We start from the raw sequence: 20,495 nt of genomic DNA on the forward strand, positions 1-20,495 counted from the left end.
TCAACGTAAGCCATGTTCCTATATTAATAAGCATGTTATGAGCTTTTTACCTTTGGAAGAATTTTTTTGCAGCATTGCAGATTCGGCAGAACCTCTTTTGTCAGCTTCAAATCCTTTGAAGTCATCACCCTTTATATAAAGAAAAGAAAAATATTAATTGTCTATATATGGTTAATAATGCTGCACAGGCAACATTTAAACCGAGACCAACAACTAAAGCTACAGATATGCTCATTGGCAGCAGCATTTTCACCAGCACTCAGAGTATTTTCCTACAGGATCGCTGACATTTACTCTGCCTCTTCACGCCAGAGGTCAGATTACTGGAAAGCATAATGTAGACATAATCAATACAACAACACAATAAGTGTGAGAGCAAACCGTAGTTTGCCAAACCGTGGTTTCTCTGTCTAAATAACGGTCTAAAATAGTGGTTAACACTCATCGAAACAAAAGTCAGGGAAATAAAATCCAGATTACAATACTGAAGAATCCAAGTATATATATATATATATACAGTTTCTTAAATGCATCCATTCAGTAATCCTGCAGCACACAAACCAGAAGCAGATTATTTAAAGAAATTATCTGAGTTAAAGAAACTCAAATCAGAACAATGCTCATCCGAATGAGAACAATCCAGTTATTCCAGCCAAGATGGAGTGATTGGCTGGGCTGATGCCTTCAACGCCTTCATTTAAACGATACAGCTGACTCTGTTTTTCAGTGTTCGGTCCAGTTTCTCTCTTATACATAACTATGGGCTCAGTATTTATTTAGACAAACTGCATGTGGATGTCCATTAATCTATACATGAAAACTGATCCATAGCTCTTCTGCTTAACCTCGTCTTACAAATAAAGACCCTATCTATGGATATGGTTTGTCTTTAGATTCTCTAAAAAAGAAAGTGTTTATGGTTCAGTGCTTCTATGTTCGCTTAGTGTGTCTGCTTGAACCCCCAGTCAGGCTTGGCAGAAGAATGCTCAAACTGAGGTCAGTTCTGCTGGAGGATTCTTCCTGGTAAAAAAACCCCTTTTTTTCCTCTCCACTGTCTCTGCATGCATCTTTAGTATGAGAAATTGATATAATAGTCAATGACAGAACGCAAGCGAATGAACCCTGGCACGAGATGCTTATCCAGGAGAAGCGAATCCTGCAGAAAAGTATTTGATGCAATGAGATGGGGGTTTTAGATAGAAAACTTTTAACTGCCAAACTTAAAAGAATTCCTTCATGATTCTAAACACCAACATCTTGTTAAAAACGTTTATAGTCTTTCCCTGTTCTGTTCAGCAGTACTTAGAATAATCTTGCAGTGTTTTCTATATCCTACATCCATGCATTTGAACTGGAATCATGATCAAAATATAGTCTTGTTCATAATCACAAATGTAAAGGACTTGTGTCAGGCTGTAACACTACCCATTTCTGCAACTGGATGGACACTAAACACTGTTAATGTACACACTTGATGTGTATGTTTAGCAGCAAAGCCTTTTTTGGGTAAACTAAAGTAAAAAAAAAAAAAAAAGGATTATTATTATACTGTCAAGACACACCTGCAAAATACGAGTTGCATTAAAATATTTCTGAATTTTTGCACCTGCAGAACCATTTTCTCTGATTCAGTGAATACTGTTGCACGCATGGACAGACAGACAGTGCTGTTAGTATTGCAAACAGTACGCAGGTGTAATCTGTGAGACACAAGGGGAAAACAAATAGTGCAGCAAAAGAGATTTTTTATTCAGCGACATCTGAGCACACTTGGGTCTATAACCTTTAGGGGTTACAGGAGTATGATTAGGTCAATATGCATGCAGCTGAATAGTTACTTTATTGATAATATGGCTGAATATTAATATAAAGTTCTAAGAAATAAGAGCATTACTTTACAGTTGAAGTTCTGGAAACAAAAAAAGTGTTCCAAGAAAAAGTGTGTTTGAATGGCAAAACTGACAAGCATGGCAGATATCAGGATCTCACTGCAGCTGTGACTTTCTATCACTGGCAACTTCTTTTCTGTTAACTACATCATTCTGCATATCAACTCCAACTTTCCAAAGCACGTCAAACTATCAAATCAAGCTCACAAACTATCCCTTAAACCACATAATGAGTAACTACCAAGTAAAAAAAAAAAACACGTTTTAGTTAATGATGGTCACGCCTACAGTATTTTATTTAAAAAAAAACTACATAAAACAGTATGTAATCTACAGCTCCCTCTACACATACCCTTTTTTGTTATATTACAGCTGAGCTTTATAGAAGATCTACTACACAATGCTGCTGTTTGCTTCTCAGTTTAACAAAACGTACAGCAGTGACTTTGGCACACTTCTATCGCTCCATTTAAACATGCCCTGTTTGCTAGGCTAACAGCTAGCCAGAAACGATTTATTCCCCCTCTGACAGTTAACAACCTTTATGGCCCCTATTATAAATGTTATCAAAAAATTTTTATATGAACTTTATACTTTGCCAACCACAAGACGTGTCTAGTTAAAACACACTTTAGCGGAGCATTAGGCAAAAATAGTTAGCATGTAGTCTCTGCAGAGGCGCTAGCCTTCCTGCTCTTTGTGTTGGCTATTAGCAAGGCCCTGTACAGAGAGGGCCATACGTAAAATAACTGCGGCGCATGTTTACAAAAGCTCACTGTACAACTATTGAAATGTAAATGTTATCCATGTTTCGCGTGTATTTTCTTATTCCGTAGAGAAGAAGTGAGACTGACTTTAAATGGTGACTTTAAAGGGGTCTGCTGTCTGAGTTAGTAACATTTTGTGCTCGGGGTGTTCTAATGGAAAGCTAAAGTAGGCTAGCGCTGGTTAACATGTACCGATTAGCTTGAAGCTAAAGTTAGCTAGCCTGCCAATGGGATGTTGACATTTCTCCATGGCACTAACCAGTCATACAGCCGTGGAGAGCACTCATTCTTGCGCATTATGCGATCACTGTGAATGCGTCCAGTTTGAATAAATCGCTCACTTCCGCGATGAGGATCTTACCTCTTCACTTCCACTAGAGCTGTATCCAGCTTGGCCGAGGATCTTGTGGCTTGCCTCTATCCCGAGTAGGCGCAAGTGAGACTGGTCTTCGTTTAACGAAAGAGCCAGGTTTGCGGGCCTTGGCCCTCCGTTAGTCACATCATCAGCTTCTGAGCTCGAACGCCCGAGTTGCCATCGCTTCTCGGAGCGCAAACGACTCCGCGATGACCAAGGCCGACCGGGGAAACGACCTCTGGCCGTAGCGTTTCCACCTTGGCCTCCTACGGCAGCCGCGGTTGCCGATCCGCATCCCGCTGCCGCCGCCATCATTGCTTGAACAACAACACACACCGACGGCTAGCAGTTTGAGGGGGAGACAAGAGGGAAGGCGCGAGATGGGAGGGGGGAGCCGTAGTGTCTCATGGGAAACTGAGTTTTTTGTCACTCAGGAGAGAGTCATACTCAATAATAAAGCAATGGAGTAAAACACGTAAAAGGGAAGAATTTTAACATTTCCAACAGATTTGAGATATATGGATTCAACTTTATTTGTAGATGAAAAAAGTTTTTTGATAAAGATAATAATGGGAGCAATAAAACAGAATAGATTAAAACTGATGGCGGCATGATACATTAGTAGTTTAACTAGAGCTTGTTAAAATACAGTATAAATAAATAAAAGTTAACTGATTTTTAAATTTAATTTCAGTATAATAGCAGAAAAAAAGTCAGAATTCCGACTTTAATCGCAGAATTCTTATTTTATTTCAGAATTCAGATTTTTTTTCTGATAATTCTGAGTTTTTTCTGATAATTCTGACTTTTTTCTCAGAATTCTGACCTTAATCTCAGAATTCTGACTTTTTTTAAATCAGAATTCTGACTTTAGTTTCAGAATTCTGACTTTTTTTTCTTATAATTCTGACTTTAATTTCAGAATTCTGACTTTTTTCTCATCATTCTGACTTTTTTTCTCAGAATTCTGAATTTCTACTCTAAATTCTGACAGCTAACAAACATGTTAACATCAAGTCATAGCTCTGTCTGTTTTAGAGACTAAACTAGCTTCTTGTTTAATCAATTTCTGCTCTTCCATTAATGAAATAGCCTCACCGGGGACCCCTCTGGAAAGTAAAAAGTCGCCTAATTCCGTCATTTCCACCAATGTGTTACTGTTCCTCTCAAACAACTCACATAACTGTCAGTGAAGCTGAGTGCTCCCACATCTCTTTCTTCATGGTGCCCATCTGCATTAAGATCCAGAATTCTAAGAGAAAAAAAAAAATCAGAATTCTGACTTTATTCTCATATTATACTGAAATAAATTTTGAAAATCAGTTAACTTTTTTCAGTGGCTCTAATCCTCTTCCATATTAAATTAAATGTGAACCATATCAAGACATTATTTTACAAATTTACATAAATCGTGGATTTATAGTTTTGTACGGTTGTTTTCTTTAAAGTACATTGAGTGTCACACATTTAGTGGATAGTATTCAGGATTTGTAATCCAGAGGGTATGCAGGATGGATCAGCTTTTTTACAGAGAGTACTCAAAACAAAACGTTTAAAAAAGAAAAAGATCCTAATTTTATGACGGTTTATGCTTTTATTTGTACATTTCTTTCAAAAGCCTTGTCTCATGTGTTATCTATCAATCTGTCTGTCTGTGACCTCCCTCATGTGCCTCTTTCAACTGTACACTAGGTGGCAGTATTTATTGTGACGTCTTCTGTCTGCTTGGCACAGGGAAAGGTAATAAGGAAAAAGACGAAGAAGAGGGGCGGACCAGGAAGTGTTCTTCTATTTTCTTGTTTCCCTTTTTCGAGTCAGTCTGAAACACCGTAGGTATGAAACATAAATGCAAAACATTCTTATACATATTTAATATAACTTCAAACAAACTGCCCAGAACTCGGATAACGTAGTTTTTGTAGCAGCAAGTTTAGCAATAGCTACATCATGCTAACGTTGCCTGAAGCTATTTCAAGCTATTTTAACCGACGATTAAAGCTTTTTACGAACGTTCTTTGGTATTTTTATTATGTTTACTCTCTCGTACAGCTGTTTTTTTCGCTAAATCATCGATTGAAAGTAGCCAACGTATTAATGTTTTCCTCGAGCTTTATTTATTTAAAAGATGATCGACCATTAAAAATCTAACTGGAACTTTATTTCTTCCTTCAACAGAGCCACTTTTAATTTACCATGAACCTGGAAAGACTTCCCAACGAGGAGAAGCTCAGCCTATGTAGAAAATATTACTTGGGTAGGAAAGAAATTAAATCACTTCAGACACCGTCCCTTGCAGTAACTTCCATTTTGCTCTCCTAATATGGAAACGGAGAGAAAGGATGAGATGTTAAGTCCACGAAGAATATTTATGACTATAGTTGCTCTGGCTTAAAGTGTTTATGTTTTCTGTTTGTTTGCAGGTGGTTTTGCTCTTCTTCCTTTCCTGTGGCTTGTAAACGTTGTTTGGTTTTTTAAGGAAGCTTTTGTTAAGCCACCCTTCACTGAACAGACCTTAATTAAAACATGTAAGTGTATAAACTGATATGTGACTAAAATGGTAAAAATAGCAGCATGTTAAAACGGTTAAATGTTAAAAACAGGAAATGATCTTGGGTAGCTACTTTATTTTAGATTACTATAGTGCCTTAAAGCATACCTAATTTAAGAAAATGTCAACAAATGTTTCCCTGAAATGTGATCACCAGGAGATCAGAGATGATCTGTGATGATCAATTATTTTATTCTGCAGATTAAGGTTTGACTGATTAACAACAGTGATAGAATTTTTGTTTCTTTAATTAGGCCAAGGATATGTATTTTTTGATCGATTAATAACCTTGTAAAGACGTTATAAAACTTTTACGGAAGACGATTAGGGCCACTGAGAAAAGAAAAAAAAGTTTAGATTTTTAAATATTATTTCAGTTTAATATGGGGAAAAAAAGTCAGAATTCTGACTTTTTTCTAAGAATTCTGACTTTTTTTCCTCAGAATTCTGACTTCAATCTCAGAAATCTGAGAATTCATTCAGACTTTAAAGTCAGAATTCTGAGATTAAAGTCAGGATTCTGACTTTTTTCTCATATTGTACTAAAATAAAACTTAATATCTCAGATTGAAGTCAGAATTCTGACTTTTTTCTCATATTATACTGAAATACAATAAAAAAAATCTCAGATTAAAGTCAGAATTCTGAGGTTAAATTCAGACTTCCAACTTTTTTCTAATACTGAAATAACATTTAAAATTCAGTAAAAAAATTTTTTTTTTTCAGTGGCCCTAATCTTCTTCCGCAGGCTTTGGCTCTCAAGTCAAAAGATTTTTTTTTTTTATCAGTATTTGATAGCCTTAAACTGTTTAAATATTTTATAGTTGGTTTTATTCCATAATAATCACCAATTAAGTCAGCCTCAGATTAACTGGTAAAATCATACACCATTTTTAAATAGTGGTTCATACGTTATAACCTAGCATTGAATTCAAATTTCTCTAAATTAACTTTACATAAACACTGGCTGTCTGTGTTAATGACAAATGTATTATCCTCAATGTCACCCTTTAAAAAAGGTAAAGTATTAATGATAAAGAAATGGATTTCAAGCAGCAGCACTTTGAAGAATCTGCTAATGCTTTAAACCAAAGGGTTTTATTCTAAATTATAAAGGAGAATATGTTTTGTATTTGGACCTAAATGCAATTTTACAAATTAGAATTTTTAATTAAAATACCTCATCTTTATGTGTTTTCTCTTCTAGATGTGAAACGTTCAGCGCTGGGTTTGTCGTTTTGGGTCGCAGTATTGACAACATGGATCACGATTTACCAACACTACAGATCCCAGTGGGGGGAGGTTGGCGATCGCCTTTCATTCACGATTCCACTGGGCACACCTTGAGATGTCCGTCAGCCGACTATGACGAGTCAAAGAGTTTTCTCTTTATCAAAGTGGAAGATTTTGGTCCTTGTGAGATTTATCACCTTTAAAATATAGATACTGTAGCACTCTGAAATGTCTGTTTTTTAATAGGTTCTTCGTATTCTTTGATTTCAGTATGAGCTAACAAAGTGTTAAAGGTGTGCATTTTGTTTATATATAATAAAAAAAAAAAATAAAACGCCTTTTTTTTTTCTTAAAATGATTCCTAATTTGATTTTGAATGTTCACCCAAGCTGATTTTTACTCTTTCTTGACCAATAAATACATTTAAGCTACAATGTGTCTTGAGTGTTTACATTTTAACATGTTTTTTCTAGTCTCACATATAAAAGCCCATTTCCACAACTGGATTCTAGTTTGCCAGTTATCAGTATGACTAAAAATTATATTTAGGAGACTCTATTAGAGTTTGTCATATACTAAATAAAATGATTCATTCAACCTTTAATGTTACGATAAACACAGTTCTTTCTCCTAATAACTGAGATTTAATCTTTTGCGTTCCAAACAATTGCCTACCTTTATGTTGTCTATAAGCCAAGATTGTGTCTATTATAAAACCCCACAAACTTAATCCCTCCAAATGTCCCCTATTGCCTCTCATTCTCTATGAGTCATAATCATGGCCACTTATAGTCACAGTTGAAGCTTAGGCGCCATGTTTAGCATTATTACCAGAGAGAACATGTGCACATATCGGCTATGTGTGTGGAGAACTGAGTTCAGAACATGCAGTGCTTCCCATGTTTCAGGAAGCCAACCCAGTGCTGTAGAATTTAGGGAGTATTCCAATTTAGCATTTCATTTAATGTCACTAAATGTATTACTTTTTTCTTTTCCTTAAATTTATTTCCCTAATTAAATGTTTCCCATCCTGTTAAATAACACTTGATGTGTTAGACACAGAGCACGTGTTTCTACATGTGTTTAGGATCCACTCTTCTTTTGAACTTATTTTTAGAAAGATCTTCCTCAACAACCAACTTAACCCACAGCAGCTCTGATAAGTACACATGAAACAAGTTTATATCCATGTCATCAACCCAATAAAAACACTAAAGACTAAAGGCAACCACTCATTGACAATAAGCCAGCAACAGCTGTGTCATTCCCAAAACACACTCGTCTCTGTGGGTGGCCGTGCCTGGACACCCAAGGGTACATCGTGTGGAATGTGACTGAGGCAAGGTCCCCCAGTATGAATTCCCAACTCCTTATGTAACTCCAGTATAAAAAAGACTGACAGTCAAGTTAAGCACACAGAGGGGGAGCAGAAACTGGACAGATCATTCCTACTCGGGACTCACGGGAACATAGCAACAGGGGCTGGCCTTTCTCTTATTGCTCACTTATTTGGTCAGAGAATTTATAAACCAAGGGAAGGTGCTAGTCTCTGAGCATTCATCACACTCCCCTGAACTCTTCAGATACATTTGAGTTTTTTTAAATTCTAGAAATGGATTTTATCGTGCCTCCCTCCAGAACAACTGGTGGTATTCCATGGGAGCGGGTTCTACCCCCTCGGCTGAACGGGTCTCATGGTTATTATAAATGGTCTCCATCATTACTGGTTCCAGAGGCTGATAATGTCAGTTCTGCAGAGGTAGGTCTTTCATTTAATCTTAAGTTAAATAGAACCAAACATTTTAAAGGATTTTCAGAAAAGCATAAAAGCTTATTAAGATTTATATTATCTGCTGCTAAGCTTCTTTAAATCAAACCTAACGTTTGATTCTTTTCAGAGGAACACTGATTCAGTCAAGCCTTCCAAAAATTTAACATCTTATTATCAAATGAAACAATTTTGTTTGAAAAGCTCTACAACATTATGTCTACTTGTGTCGACAGGTTTACTGCGATGACATTGGGTTTACAGTTCAAGTTGATGTAAAGAATTTCAACCCAGAGGACCTGCTGGTCAAAGTTGTGGGGGACTTTTTGGAAGTGCAAGGAAAACACAAAGAATTGAAGGTTTGTTTAAAGAAAAATAAATGTTCTCAGTGTGTCATTTTGATTGTGTGAGTTAGGTGATTACAATAAAGAAAATGTTTCCCAAATCCTTCTGTTATGAAATAGGACAGGGTTTTCTAATATTTTCTGCATATTCTCATCCAACTTGTAAGGGTGAGCAGTCTTATAATCTAAGCTATGCAGACATCTCTGTTGGTGGAAACTTTGTTTTGGAAGGATAGAAGGAATGATTGAAGGAAGGGGATAAAGTATGAATGACAAGACAGGACAGAAGGATGGAAGGAAGGAGGGAGAAAAGGGAGGACAGAAAAGGACATAAGAAAGGAAAGATATTTGGAAGAGAAGGGAGAATGAAGGGAAGTAGGACATAAGGAAGAACAGGAGTAAAGTGGTTAAGAATTAAGGCCGCAAGGAGATAAATCTAGAAAAGGACAGAAGGAAGCATGAAGCTTTTACCAACATCCTCATGCTCTCCATGCTCACATTCTGCATACCTTCCAGACCTTTAAAATATTTTTATTTTTTTTCCATGTTTTTTTTCCTACTGAAGCCTGATTTAAATTACTGAACAGAACCACATTGATTCATCTTCTAAACCTGTACCTGTCTCTGGGTAGGAGGGCCAAGGCTTTACAACACTGCAATTCAACCGCCGCTACAGAATCCCGAAGGGAGTGAACATCATGGCGCTGGAGTCAGCAGTCTCCCCTGAAGGCGTTCTTATCATTTCAGCGCCGATGCTGCAGAGCGAAGACACCAGGTGCCTGACATAATATAGACCTCTCTGCTACCTTCAACATGCAAGAAAATCCAAAGATCAGCAGCCCTCATAAACACACGGATACAGATTAAAATCCTCTCTGTACTCCTAACAGCACACAGCGTGCCGAAACACCCGTTTGTTTTGTTCCGTTTTTGGCACTGCTCTGATATTCCCTGCACTTTGTGGTTTGTATATACAGAACTCCTCTGGTGTTGCTCATCAATTGTACATGGAATTTCAAGGAACCACTCTTTGTAAATATCCCTAACCTCCTGTTAAAGCTGCTAGGCTTCTGAGCAACTTTTGTAAATGCACTATATTGTGATTGTGATCAATGCACATCGAAATATTCCAAACAGTTGAAATCCTATAGTATAAATAAACTTTATTTCGATATAAAACTACAAAAAGCAACAGTCTGATTTGTTCAAGCAGCTGGTTGTTCCTCCAGGAATTCCTGCAACATCACGTCCACCTCTCTAACAGAAGAAAGATTCAAATTATTATGATATCATACATTTGTATGTCATTTGAATGAGACTTGAATAAGTCGTTTAGAATTACCCGATCTGATCTTTCACCCATTTTCTCTGTCGTCGGAGGACTTGTAACAGAGGGTCGTCTTCAAAGTCTTTTCCATCAGAGTCTGATGCAAAATAACAACCCAGAGGAAGAGAAATTGCCCATTACTTGTAAACAGTCACAGCTGGAAATAGATGGAGTAAAAATATATCACAGCTGTTGTCTCTCTATAATGAAACCATGAGCTCACCTTCAGCCTCTTGTAGCAGCTGTGAAATGACAGCTAGCGAGTTGTCTGTGACGGACAAAGGAACGGGGGAATCTGAAGCTGAGATGACCTTTGGAGGAGAAACTGAAGAAAGGGGAGTCTTCTGAGGCCCCGTCGGGAACAAAACCTCTGAAACTACCTGTGAAAACCCAGAAAGAATACCAATGCTTCATTACTACAAAAGCTGATATTTATTTTGTTTAATTCTTTTAAACATATGCAGGGTTGCATATCTATCATATTAAGTAATGAGTGACCAAGTAGAGAAGGTGAGTTGAAGGACTGAGGCTTTACAACCAAATGATCCATCATGACCTGAGGCATCGAGGAGCCTCAATTGCTCTATGGTGCCCTCAAGTGGACATTAAATGTAAACTTTTGATAATTTGGGGAGTTTCTTTTTTTCCCCCCAGCTTTTATTGTTTTTCAATTGTCACAAGTACAGAGCAACGAAATTCACTATCTGCATTTAACCCATTCCCTTGAGGAGCAGTGGGCTGCCATTGTGCAGCGCCCGGGGAGCAGTGTGGGGTTAAGGGATTTGCTCAGGGACCCAGAGTGGCAGTCTGTGGGAGTGGGGCTTAAACTGAGATCCTCTGGATTCCAGGCGGAATGTTCTAACCACTAGGCTGACACTTTCCCCCTTCTATATCTAAAGCTTTAAATTAAATAATTAAATGGCAAACCACTTCTTGAATCTGTCATGTCTATTGAGACCTTGAACATCATCACCTGGATCATTGACACAAACCTTCATAAGCACTTTGCAAAAAAAAAAAATCTGCTTGCATTACTAGAAATTTTGGACACATGACTAAATTTTCTTCCATTAAGCATAGAACCATAAACTTCCTTTCGAGGTATGCAGGTATGCATGTAACTAAAAACAAAACTTGAAATAAGATACTCAAGTATTTAAACTGGACTTCTGCAGATTTTTTTTACCTGTCCCAAAGCAGTGTGAACTGGAGAAGATGGCGGTGCATGACTCCTCGTGCAGCTTTCCTCAGGAACCTCCTCGCTTCCGTCTTTAAATGACGACGTCTTTTTTTTAAGGCTCGGATTGAGAGAATCCCTGATTGAACAGAAATAAAAATGTTCACCAGTTAAAATACTGAATGTATTCATATTTATACAGATGCAATGGTATTATTCAGAATACTTGTTTCCACTTCATTAATATCAGGAAATTAATTCAAAAAAGTGAAACACATGGGTTCAATGCACAAAGCGAGACAAATATATCTTATTGTACTCATGAAGACTTGCAGCTTTTAAAAACCCCAGATGAATTTTCTTTGAAAAAAATACATTTTTTCAGAGAAAACATGGAAAAAAGCTTTTTGAAACGCAAGTAGATCACTGATGCGGACAGTAGGCAGTCTTTGCAAAGAATATATATATATATATATTTTTTTTATGTATAGATTTATGTTAACAATAATTTTAGTGGAAATAAAAACAGACAGCATTGGTCATCATAAATCATTTAAATAAAGAAAGACCTAAACAATTATTAAGTATTTTTTCTTATGTTGTTGCCATTTTATTCATTTTTTTTTTGATTCACGATTTTTATAGACTACAATCCATTGGTCAAACAGAAATATACCACATAATTGTTCTTTATATAATGAATTATTTTATTTTCTTTTAGGAGAATTGATGAAATGAAGGAACTCATTGAAGGCATAGAAATTAAGGCATACATGTACATGCCTGTACCTAAATAGGGCCCTTTATCAATCTAAGGAGCCCAAGGCGTTTTACACTATGTTCTGTCATACATGCAGCATACATTCACTTCCTGTTGGCCCTCTGACAAAGATCCTCTGACCAAGCCACAAAGACACACACAGATGGAGTGGCAGCTTGAACCTGCCACACACCAGTTACAGGACCTTACATCCTGAGTCAACCTGTAAAAACATCACCTTGCAGGTTTCCTCTGCTGCCTGGAAGGTAGTCCCGTCTTCTGAGCTGGTTCTGCCGTCTCCTGTTTCTTCTTCTTTTTCTTATCTGCTACTTTTTGCAGACTAGATCCCTCTTTCTTTCTGTTTCCATGCGGTGAGGAGGGCAAACATTCTCTGACAAGGCCATTGCAGTTGGTACTCAATAAGCTTTCTGATACCTGAGTTTTTCGGTGGACAACTTTGGTTTGGGGTTCCGAAACTTTTTGCGTCATGTTTTGCACAAATGACTGGTTGGGGCAGGGAAGGACATCGCAGAGTAAATGCATGTGAGCAGGAACATGAGGAAGAGCCCTGGTTTGAGACATCGCAGAGGAAGAGGAGGGGACGGCAGAAGAAATGAGGCGTGGAGGGTTTGGAGCTGAAGCACCTGGTCTGTGGGTCCCTGGTGGGGGGGCAGACATGTGTGGATCGCTTTCTGAGAACTGAGGAGGTTCAAAGCTCCACTGCTGCTACAGATTAGATAAGAGGGAGAAAAGTCATGCTACTTCACTTGTGACTCAAAAAACAACAAATACATCATGTGCTTTTATGTCCAACCTTGTCAGGCTCTCCACTGGCTGATGCAGGGACAAAACTTGGGATCTGCCTGCTGATAGCAGAATCATACACCCCCGATGTCTTTGTGGACTGAGACCAGTCTCTAGCCTGCTCCATTTTTCTCCGTAAACGCCACTGGAACAAAATATCATCCTCTGGACGTGTGGGTGGTGCAATGGTAGGGACGGCAGGTTTCTGGAAGGATGCAGAGTCTGGAATAAGGTTTGCTGCAAAAACAACAAGCAGAAGTGTAACAGTTACAATATTAAACACAACTACCAGTTATATCAACAAAAATATATATAAATGGAAAATAATCATCAAATTAAGATGGTTATTTCACATTTTAGCCTCACCAGCAGTTGGTCTTTTCAATGTGGGGACCAAAGGTTGCCGCACCGGCTCGTCCAGGCTGAATGGAGAGGATAAATCAGAGCATCCAAGGCCATCCGAGCTGACAGCGATAAATCCATCGCTTTGACTACATTCACTGTTGGAGAGATAACCGTTTTATTTTCATTATCCAATCATCATTCATCATACCTGCTGCACTACATACCCTTCCAGTAGAAGTCTGCTTGCTCTTTCTTGAAGGTGAAGTATTTCTTTGTCATCAAATTCTCCCTCAGAAGAATCAGACGCAGCCTGAAGGACAAAGACAAGAAGAAAAGCGCCGACATTCAGTCATCCTGAGCACCAGTATGAGTGAATACCAGCAGAATAAAAAACACTGCAGCATCTAAACGATAACTAATTGTGATAATTATCTGGCTTGCTAACATATATACCAGTATTTTCAAAATAGCTTTAAGGGAGGATATATTTGACATCTGCAAACTAAAGGGTGTATTTTAAAGCGTTATGAAAAGATCTCCCTAAACACCTACAACAAGGACCTTTACAATAAAAAGGAAGAATATCTATGCAGTTATTTCTTTCACACTTTTTTGGGTTTAGTGGCCTTTAATCATTAGTAGCTATAGTTGCTATAGAGGGAGTGTTGGACTAGTGGTTAGAGCAGTGCACTTGTGCTCTGAGAAGGTAGCAAGTATCCAGTTCGATCCCCACAGCCTGCACCCTGGGTCCCTGAACAAGACCCTTAACCCCCCCATTGCTCCCCGGGCGCCACACAATGGCAGCCCACAGCTCCCCAAAAGGATGGGTTAAATGCAGAGGTAAATTTCTCCAGTGTGAGATGACTAAAGTTCATTTATTTATTTTTATTTATTATTTATTATTATACAGTAAATCAGTAAATCTTTAGAGAGAGAATGGGGGATAGCATGTGGTACAGATCTCCATGAGGGAATATAAACCTGAGACAGATGGGTCAAAGACTGAGGCTTCCTATCATGGTTCGCTCACTCCACCTCTATGATGCATCCCTCATTTTAATGGAGATACAAATCAACCAGTATGAGATGACAGCCAGAATATTTCCCCTCGATCCGCTAGTCAATGATTGCCAGGCCGAATACTGTAAAATCTGATTTATTTTATTCATTAAATGCATCAATGATCAGAACTCCCAACATTTTTTTGTAAATAAAGGGATAAAAACAATTAAATTGATAGAGTTTTTTTGGTTAGAAAGAGAATTAAATAATGCTTAGAAGCTCAAGCTGCAATGCATAAGTCAGTGCAACAATTTTAATTCTTTTATTTTTGTTGGCTCCGACAACTTCTACCTCTATTAAAGAACCTGAAGCACATTTTCAGCTTCCATGTGGCTAGTAGAGTGATAAATTAGAACATATCAAAATCTGAACTGAAAGGTCAGAAATCAAAAGAAAACAGAAACCGATCAGTGCGCCTCCAATTATGACGTATACAAGGAAAAAAATGGAACAAAATTATTTTTCTATGTTTAGATGGCAAAGCACATCTTCTTACAGAGTTACAGTTAAAAACTAAAAGCTACTCACGTTGAAGGATGTCTCCTGTTGACGCCACTCAGCTGGACTGTAAGCCGAAGAATCACAGTCATCTTTTAGGAACGGAGAACATCAGTAATCAGAGAGAAATGTAAATATTTAGTTTGTTGGAGGAAAACGGTCATTTCATTGAATTTACAGAAAGATACCATAACAGGGAGTTTACCCTTGTTTAATGATGGAGTTGGGGCCAAACTGGGGACTGATGAGTGAGCCATCCACCATAAAGGCCTCGGTTCTTCTGCGTCAGCGGAGGCCATTTGCCGGCGCTCCTCTCGACTCCGAGGTCGACCATGACGAAAACGTTCTACGTATCTACAACAGTAAATAGTACTTCTAAGTGCCAGAAATACATATTTATTTTTTGATTGACTTACTCAAGTATTTTTTAACCATTAAATGTTTGTCACCTGGTTGAAATTTTAAAACTCAGTGGTACGGTTTGAAAAATTACAACAAACTTACAATGCATGGTTGTTACGGTAATCTAAACTAAAAGGCACCAAAAGGAGAAGCATTCAGGAGGCACGCATATGCTCTAGATCCCTGGTTTTCAAAGTGGGGGCTCCAGGGGAGCCGCGGGAAGATAGAGAAAAAAAAAAATAGTTATACATGAAATTATTTTTATTGAATAAAAATAATTAAAATATTCCTGTCTGGGTATAACCGCATTATGAAAACCATTCAGCTAAAGCTTACAAATAATACCGGTATTTGCTGGCTGTATGTAAGACAAGAGTTTCCCACCCTAGCTGAGAGGGCTCTGAAATGTCTCCTTCCATTTGCAACCACTTACTTGTGTGAGTCTGGCTTTTCCACTTTAAAAGCACTGAAAACTAAACACAGATCATTTTTGAATGTGGAGAATGACATATGTGTTGCTCTGACAGACATCAAGCCCAGACTGGACAAACTGTAGAAGCCATCAGGCCCACTGCTCCCATTAGCATGGTATGTCTATGCATCTCTCATGTAGCCAACATTTGTTGTTAGGCCTGCATTATATAAAATGCCTGCATTTTTAATTTGGGACAAACTTTTTTTTTGTTCAAAAATCTTTCTGTTTTTGCAAGGTATAAAGAGGTTCATCTTTTAAAAAAGGTAATTCAAATTAAAGTGGTGGGCCTATGTTATTGTTATATTTCATTCATTAAATTAATGAATTAAAGTTTAATAAAATATAATTGTGACTTCATCTTTACAAAATAAATTTGTTTTTATTTAGGTGGTTTGTTCACTCATTTTTTAATCCTGTCGCTGTAGCTTACACATGAGTTTTTACGCATGTTTCATATTAGGGGGGGCCTCAGTTGAAAATGTACTGGTGTAGGGGGGCCTTGGCATGGTAAAGTTTGGGAATCCCTGCTCTAGATGAGCTCCAGAGATTTGAAGCCAGGTGAAAGAATCTATTGAGAGGACCAATATTAATATTGGGAAAACTTATTTGCAGTTTGTAGGGATCATATGGAGGACATGAAAAGTGCGTATATGAAGGTGTTTTGTTTAGATGAGAGTAAAACTGAACAAAATTTAGTGAGAGATGACACCATTCCTGTCATATACAGTAACATGGCAGAGGTAGTACCGTCATCACGCACTTGTGATTCTTCCTTATTAATCCTAAAAAACATTCATTAAATTATAAAAAAATATAAATGGAGCTAAATGGAGGGTAAGCCAGAAGAGGCTGCAAAATACTGTAACAGAAAAGGAGTTCATCTTTCACCAGACTCTATTCAATCGGAATATAAAGTATTTTCAGATGAAAAATTACATTTTCAGTCTCAATTTGTGCAAAGCTGTTAGACTTGCAACTGTAATTATTCTGCATAGAAACGTATAAATGTGAGTAAGCAGCAGCAAGAACGATTTCTTTTTGTAAATCTTGTTCTCCTACTTCACAGTAATGAACTCAAATGTTTTAGTCTAACATCGCAATTCCAACTATATACATGGAAATGTGTGGTTGAAACATGAAAAGCTACATTAAAGGAATATAAATACTTCTGTAAGGCACTGGGAAATAACACAGGCAAACATACTTAGCAAGCACAGAATCCTCCTCTGCTCCAGAGGGGGCTGTGGATGTGTTGAACCTCACAGATGGTTTGTCTGGGGACATATCAGGACAGTCCGGGTTGCTGTCAGTAGATGATTCACTTTCGATGGAGGGCCAGATCTCAGTAAACATCTTTTGTCCATTTTTGGTGGAAAAAGTTAAATCTTCATTTAGCTGATGGCGTTTCCGGTTTGGGGAGGGAGGTGGATGATTGTCACTTTGATGTAACCGGACAGGACTCAGAGTCTAAGACAAAAAAAACAACAAATGAAATGGTACAAGCAGATCAAATCAGACACTTTCATTCCAATCCAATCTAAGTTCAAACAATGTTCACTGAAATTCAATGTATTACGTAAATTGATTGACTGAGGTCTAGTTATAGAAGCACAGCTAGATGAATGATGAAGGTCTAAAGCTCTCCACACCAAAATAATTATAAAAATACAGGAGTTCAAACTCCTGTTTGTAATTACAACACGATATGTATATGACAATATCATTTAAACCTACTGTTTTTTTCTCTTTTTGGGAGAGAGACTGCTTGCATGATGGGTGATAGTGTGCCCTCTTCACCCTGGATGCAGGTGGGAATGGATTCTGCCTGGTAAACACGGATCCACTAAAATAAATGTAACACATTTTTAGTAACTGTAATTTACAATTAAAAAGTACATATATATTCGTTAATTCTTACCTGGATTTCATGACAACTTCAGGGCATTACGATCTATTAAGCAAGTAGCTTAACATGACAACTAACTGGCGTGACTTGAACGGCATTTACATATAGACAAGCTTTTTATAAGCTTGTATATCCTTGTCCCAAACAGTTACTATGGAATCAAACCCCAATACGGAAATACAGCTAATATCACATGTAAAAAAAAAAAGACCAAAATTCAGCTCTTTATAAAACAAAATATAACTTAACACAATCTGGTTTTGTTAATCTCCCAATACCTCTTGATAGCGTCGAAGTAAAAACAGGACATATTCGTTGCTACGTTTGCTCACCTACCAGCCAATAGACAGCTAGGAAAAAATGATGGACGTAAGAATTGTCCAATCAAAGGCGATACAGGGTTTACAGGGACGCCAATCGGCTGATTGGAGAGCAACAGCGCGCGGAAGAGGAAAGCCAGCAACTGTTTTCGAGCTTGTCAAAAACAAGCTAAGTTAGCAACAGTATTAGAGCTTAAACATTTCACTCTGCGAATGATTTATAGACGGAATTAGATATTTATGATTAACGTATGTTTATTTTATTCAAGATATGGACAGTAATCTTTAATACCTGTACATAGAGTGTGTGTTTTAGACTCATTTTTGCTAACCGTAGCTAGCTGGCTAACGTTGCTAGCTGGCTAACGTTGCTAGCTGGCTAACGTTGCTGTTACAGAGGAGTCAACAAGAGGTCGTTGTTAGCTCAAAGAACCCAGTTAGAAGTGGGGAAAAAACAGCTATTTTAGGTCCGTTTGTTTATTTTTGTAAGTGTTTTGTCCTTTTTACTGAAAAGGTAACTCTGTAAGACAAAAATGCACCACGTCAAGATAAAGACAGAAAGGCCAGGTAAGACATCTTTTATAATAGTATATAATAAAATGGTCATCAACTACACAGTTAATAACATCAGATCTAGTGTCTTGAGTTTATATTATTATTCTATTAAGATAGCTCTAGCATGATTTGTATTGGCTTTAATTAAATGGATTTATATGTAAAACCACCAAAAACACACATGCATACATTTACAGATTTACTCTTCGATAAAATCGTAAATATACAGATAATACAGACTTAATCAACATATTTCTTTTCTTTAACTAATGCTTTGTCTCTTTAGATTTGGAAAGCACAGGTGCCCGTGGGAGGTTGGATGCTGTGCTGAAGGGACTTGTAGAAAAGAGTGAAAATGAAAGGTTTATAAAACACTTCTGATGATCAATTCATTCTTTTAATTGTTAGCACTAAAATATTAATAACTCCTTTGCTAAACTTTTAACAGAGAACTGAATGAAGATTCTGGAAAGTTGTCAGTGGACTCTTTGAACAAGTATGGATGAGTGTTTTATTCATTTTGCTTTGTATCTAGTCTATCATGTTTTGTATCTCCTTACCATCATGGCATTATTGATTTGTAATTATCAAATGGTCTATCTATTCTATCCAGAGATTTGTCTCCAACATCTGCTGGAAAAAGGTAACTGTCCAAAATGTTTTGGATGTTGCCAGACATTTTGTTACTTTCCAACGTGCATTTTCTTTATTTTACACTGTATACTTCCACATTTATGTCAGCTGTCTACTGTGTAAAGTACTAGTGATTCTGATGAGCCTTGATCTTTATTTATAAATATTTTTATTTTTTTTCAGACCTTCTGTAAGATTTCCACAGCACCGGAGAAAGAAGCGAAAGGAAATGGATGAGGGCTTACCAGAGACCAATCAACATAAACAGAGTAAGCTCATGTGTCTGGATATTAAGGCGATGATATTTTGATAGCAATTGTTCTCTTTTTAATGTTTGTTAATTTTCCTATTTTTGGCATTTTATATAATGCGGCTTTTCATTTCTCCTTGTATTTTCTGCTTCTCTACTATTTATTTAGATTCATACATTATCAAGTTGTTTGATCGTAGTGTTGATTTAGCTCAGTTCAACACCAGCACCCCACTGTATCCAATCTGCCGAGCCTGGATGAGAAACAATCCTTCATTTAGGGAGCCAGCTACATCTCCAAGCTCCCCCCAAAGTGTAACAGAGGATGAGGTGAGACCAAATATATTTGACATGATGACTGAGAACTGTGGATGTAAACACGACCAAAAAACTACAACAAAATAAACCCTTTTTTTTTTTAAAACAGGGGAAAGTGTATCGCTGAAAGCATTAATTAATTTCATACATTATAAAAAAATAAAAACAATTTTTTCTTTTGCCCCTTTTTTGTGTTTTAGGTCCCAGATATGATGAATGGCAAAGGTCAGAATGTGTACCGGCTCCCGCCACCATCTGCCTGCCCAATTAGCCCCACTGGTGAACCCATTAATCTCAGGATCCCTCAGACTGAGAAACCAACCATTTCCAAGGTAAGCAGATGATATGTTTTTTTTAAATGCTGCCCTTTAAATATTAACGAGATACAAAAATGCAGATCCCTACATACAGTATCTCACAAAAGTCAGTTTTCATCTCACTTTTTGCTCAATGTTTTATTTGTTCTGTTTTCATGGGAAAAAGCAGAACATTTAACACTTTGATACAATTTAAAGTAGTAGTAGTAGTTGTTTCAATGCAGCTTGTATAAATGCAGATTTGTGTGTCCAGCATGTTGCAGTCACTGCCTTGACTTTCTTGGACGTAGAGCAGGTTATTAGTGGAATCCAATTCAACTCCTCAATGACGTCATTACAGAGCGGGTGGATGTTGCAGACGTTGAACTCCTCCTTCTATTTAATGAACCTTAAAGGAATAGTACACCCAAAACATGATTAGCCTTCATTTTCTACTCACCCC

The 20,495-nt window shown here is 37.4% G+C and overlaps 5 protein-coding genes across 11 annotated transcripts in view; 3 read left to right on the top strand and 2 right to left on the bottom strand.

Moving 5' to 3' along the window:
* kmt2b (lysine (K)-specific methyltransferase 2B) overlaps positions 1-3,361 on the bottom strand; it is a 38,863-nt gene extending 35,502 nt beyond the window's left edge. For all 5 annotated transcript variants that reach the window (XM_015376884.1, XM_015376883.1, XM_015376882.1 and 2 more), the window contains exons 1-2: positions 3,018-3,361; positions 51-129 (exon numbers count right to left, since the gene is read on the bottom strand). In XM_015376884.1, coding sequence (XP_015232370.1) covers positions 51-129; positions 3,018-3,326 — 388 coding nt within the window. In that variant the 5' untranslated portion in view covers positions 3,327-3,361. The remainder of the gene's footprint in view (positions 1-50; positions 130-3,017) is intronic.
* Positions 3,362-4,760: 1,399 nt separating this feature from the next.
* psenen (presenilin enhancer gamma secretase subunit) lies at positions 4,761-7,121 on the top strand. Of its 2 annotated transcripts, none has more exons than XM_015376859.1 (4): positions 4,761-4,844; positions 5,187-5,265; positions 5,432-5,536; positions 6,767-7,121. In XM_015376859.1, the coding sequence occupies exons 2-4, from the start codon at positions 5,205-5,207 to the stop codon at positions 6,904-6,906; spliced, it is 306 nt and encodes a 101-aa protein (XP_015232345.1). In that variant the 5' UTR covers positions 4,761-4,844; positions 5,187-5,204; the 3' UTR covers positions 6,907-7,121. The 2 variants fall into 2 exon arrangements, with proteins under 2 accessions (XP_015232345.1, XP_015232346.1); XM_015376860.1 differs by having other exon boundaries at positions 4,801-4,840.
* A 1,098-nt stretch (positions 7,122-8,219) lies between these two features.
* On the top strand, positions 8,220-10,043 carry hspb6 (heat shock protein family B (small) member 6). The gene is made up of 3 exons (XM_015376911.1): positions 8,220-8,551; positions 8,797-8,919; positions 9,537-10,043. The coding sequence occupies exons 1-3, from the start codon at positions 8,405-8,407 to the stop codon at positions 9,690-9,692; spliced, it is 426 nt and encodes a 141-aa protein (XP_015232397.1). The 5' UTR covers positions 8,220-8,404; the 3' UTR covers positions 9,693-10,043.
* A 5-nt stretch (positions 10,044-10,048) lies between these two features.
* Positions 10,049-17,981, bottom strand: proser3 (proline and serine rich 3). Of its 2 annotated transcripts, none has more exons than XM_015376909.1 (13): positions 17,673-17,981; positions 17,489-17,597; positions 16,959-17,221; positions 15,083-15,231; positions 14,908-14,969; positions 13,542-13,627; positions 13,339-13,472; positions 12,983-13,209; positions 12,407-12,891; positions 11,418-11,547; positions 10,455-10,611; positions 10,247-10,328; positions 10,049-10,161 (listed from the first exon to the last, which is right to left on the bottom strand). In XM_015376909.1, the coding sequence occupies exons 1-13, from the start codon at positions 17,681-17,683 to the stop codon at positions 10,110-10,112; spliced, it is 1,947 nt and encodes a 648-aa protein (XP_015232395.1). In that variant the 5' UTR covers positions 17,684-17,981; the 3' UTR covers positions 10,049-10,109. The 2 variants fall into 2 exon arrangements, with proteins under 2 accessions (XP_015232395.1, XP_015232393.1); XM_015376907.1 differs by having other exon boundaries at positions 12,407-12,894; positions 17,673-17,980.
* Positions 17,982-18,310: 329 nt separating this feature from the next.
* lin37 (lin-37 DREAM MuvB core complex component) overlaps positions 18,311-20,495 on the top strand; it is a 6,726-nt gene continuing 4,541 nt past the window's right edge. Inside the window, exons 1-7 of the mRNA XM_015376910.1 lie at positions 18,311-18,547; positions 18,822-18,897; positions 18,984-19,031; positions 19,149-19,178; positions 19,352-19,437; positions 19,588-19,748; positions 19,937-20,068. Of these exons, the coding sequence (XP_015232396.1) occupies positions 18,514-18,547; positions 18,822-18,897; positions 18,984-19,031; positions 19,149-19,178; positions 19,352-19,437; positions 19,588-19,748; positions 19,937-20,068 (567 nt within the window). The 5' untranslated portion in view covers positions 18,311-18,513. The remainder of the gene's footprint in view (positions 18,548-18,821; positions 18,898-18,983; positions 19,032-19,148; positions 19,179-19,351; positions 19,438-19,587; positions 19,749-19,936; positions 20,069-20,495) is intronic.

Source organism: Cyprinodon variegatus, unplaced genomic scaffold (genome assembly GCF_000732505.1).
Source record: "Cyprinodon variegatus isolate N-32 unplaced genomic scaffold, C_variegatus-1.0 Scaffold143, whole genome shotgun sequence".
NCBI classification, from domain to species: Eukaryota; Metazoa; Chordata; class Actinopteri; order Cyprinodontiformes; family Cyprinodontidae; genus Cyprinodon; species Cyprinodon variegatus.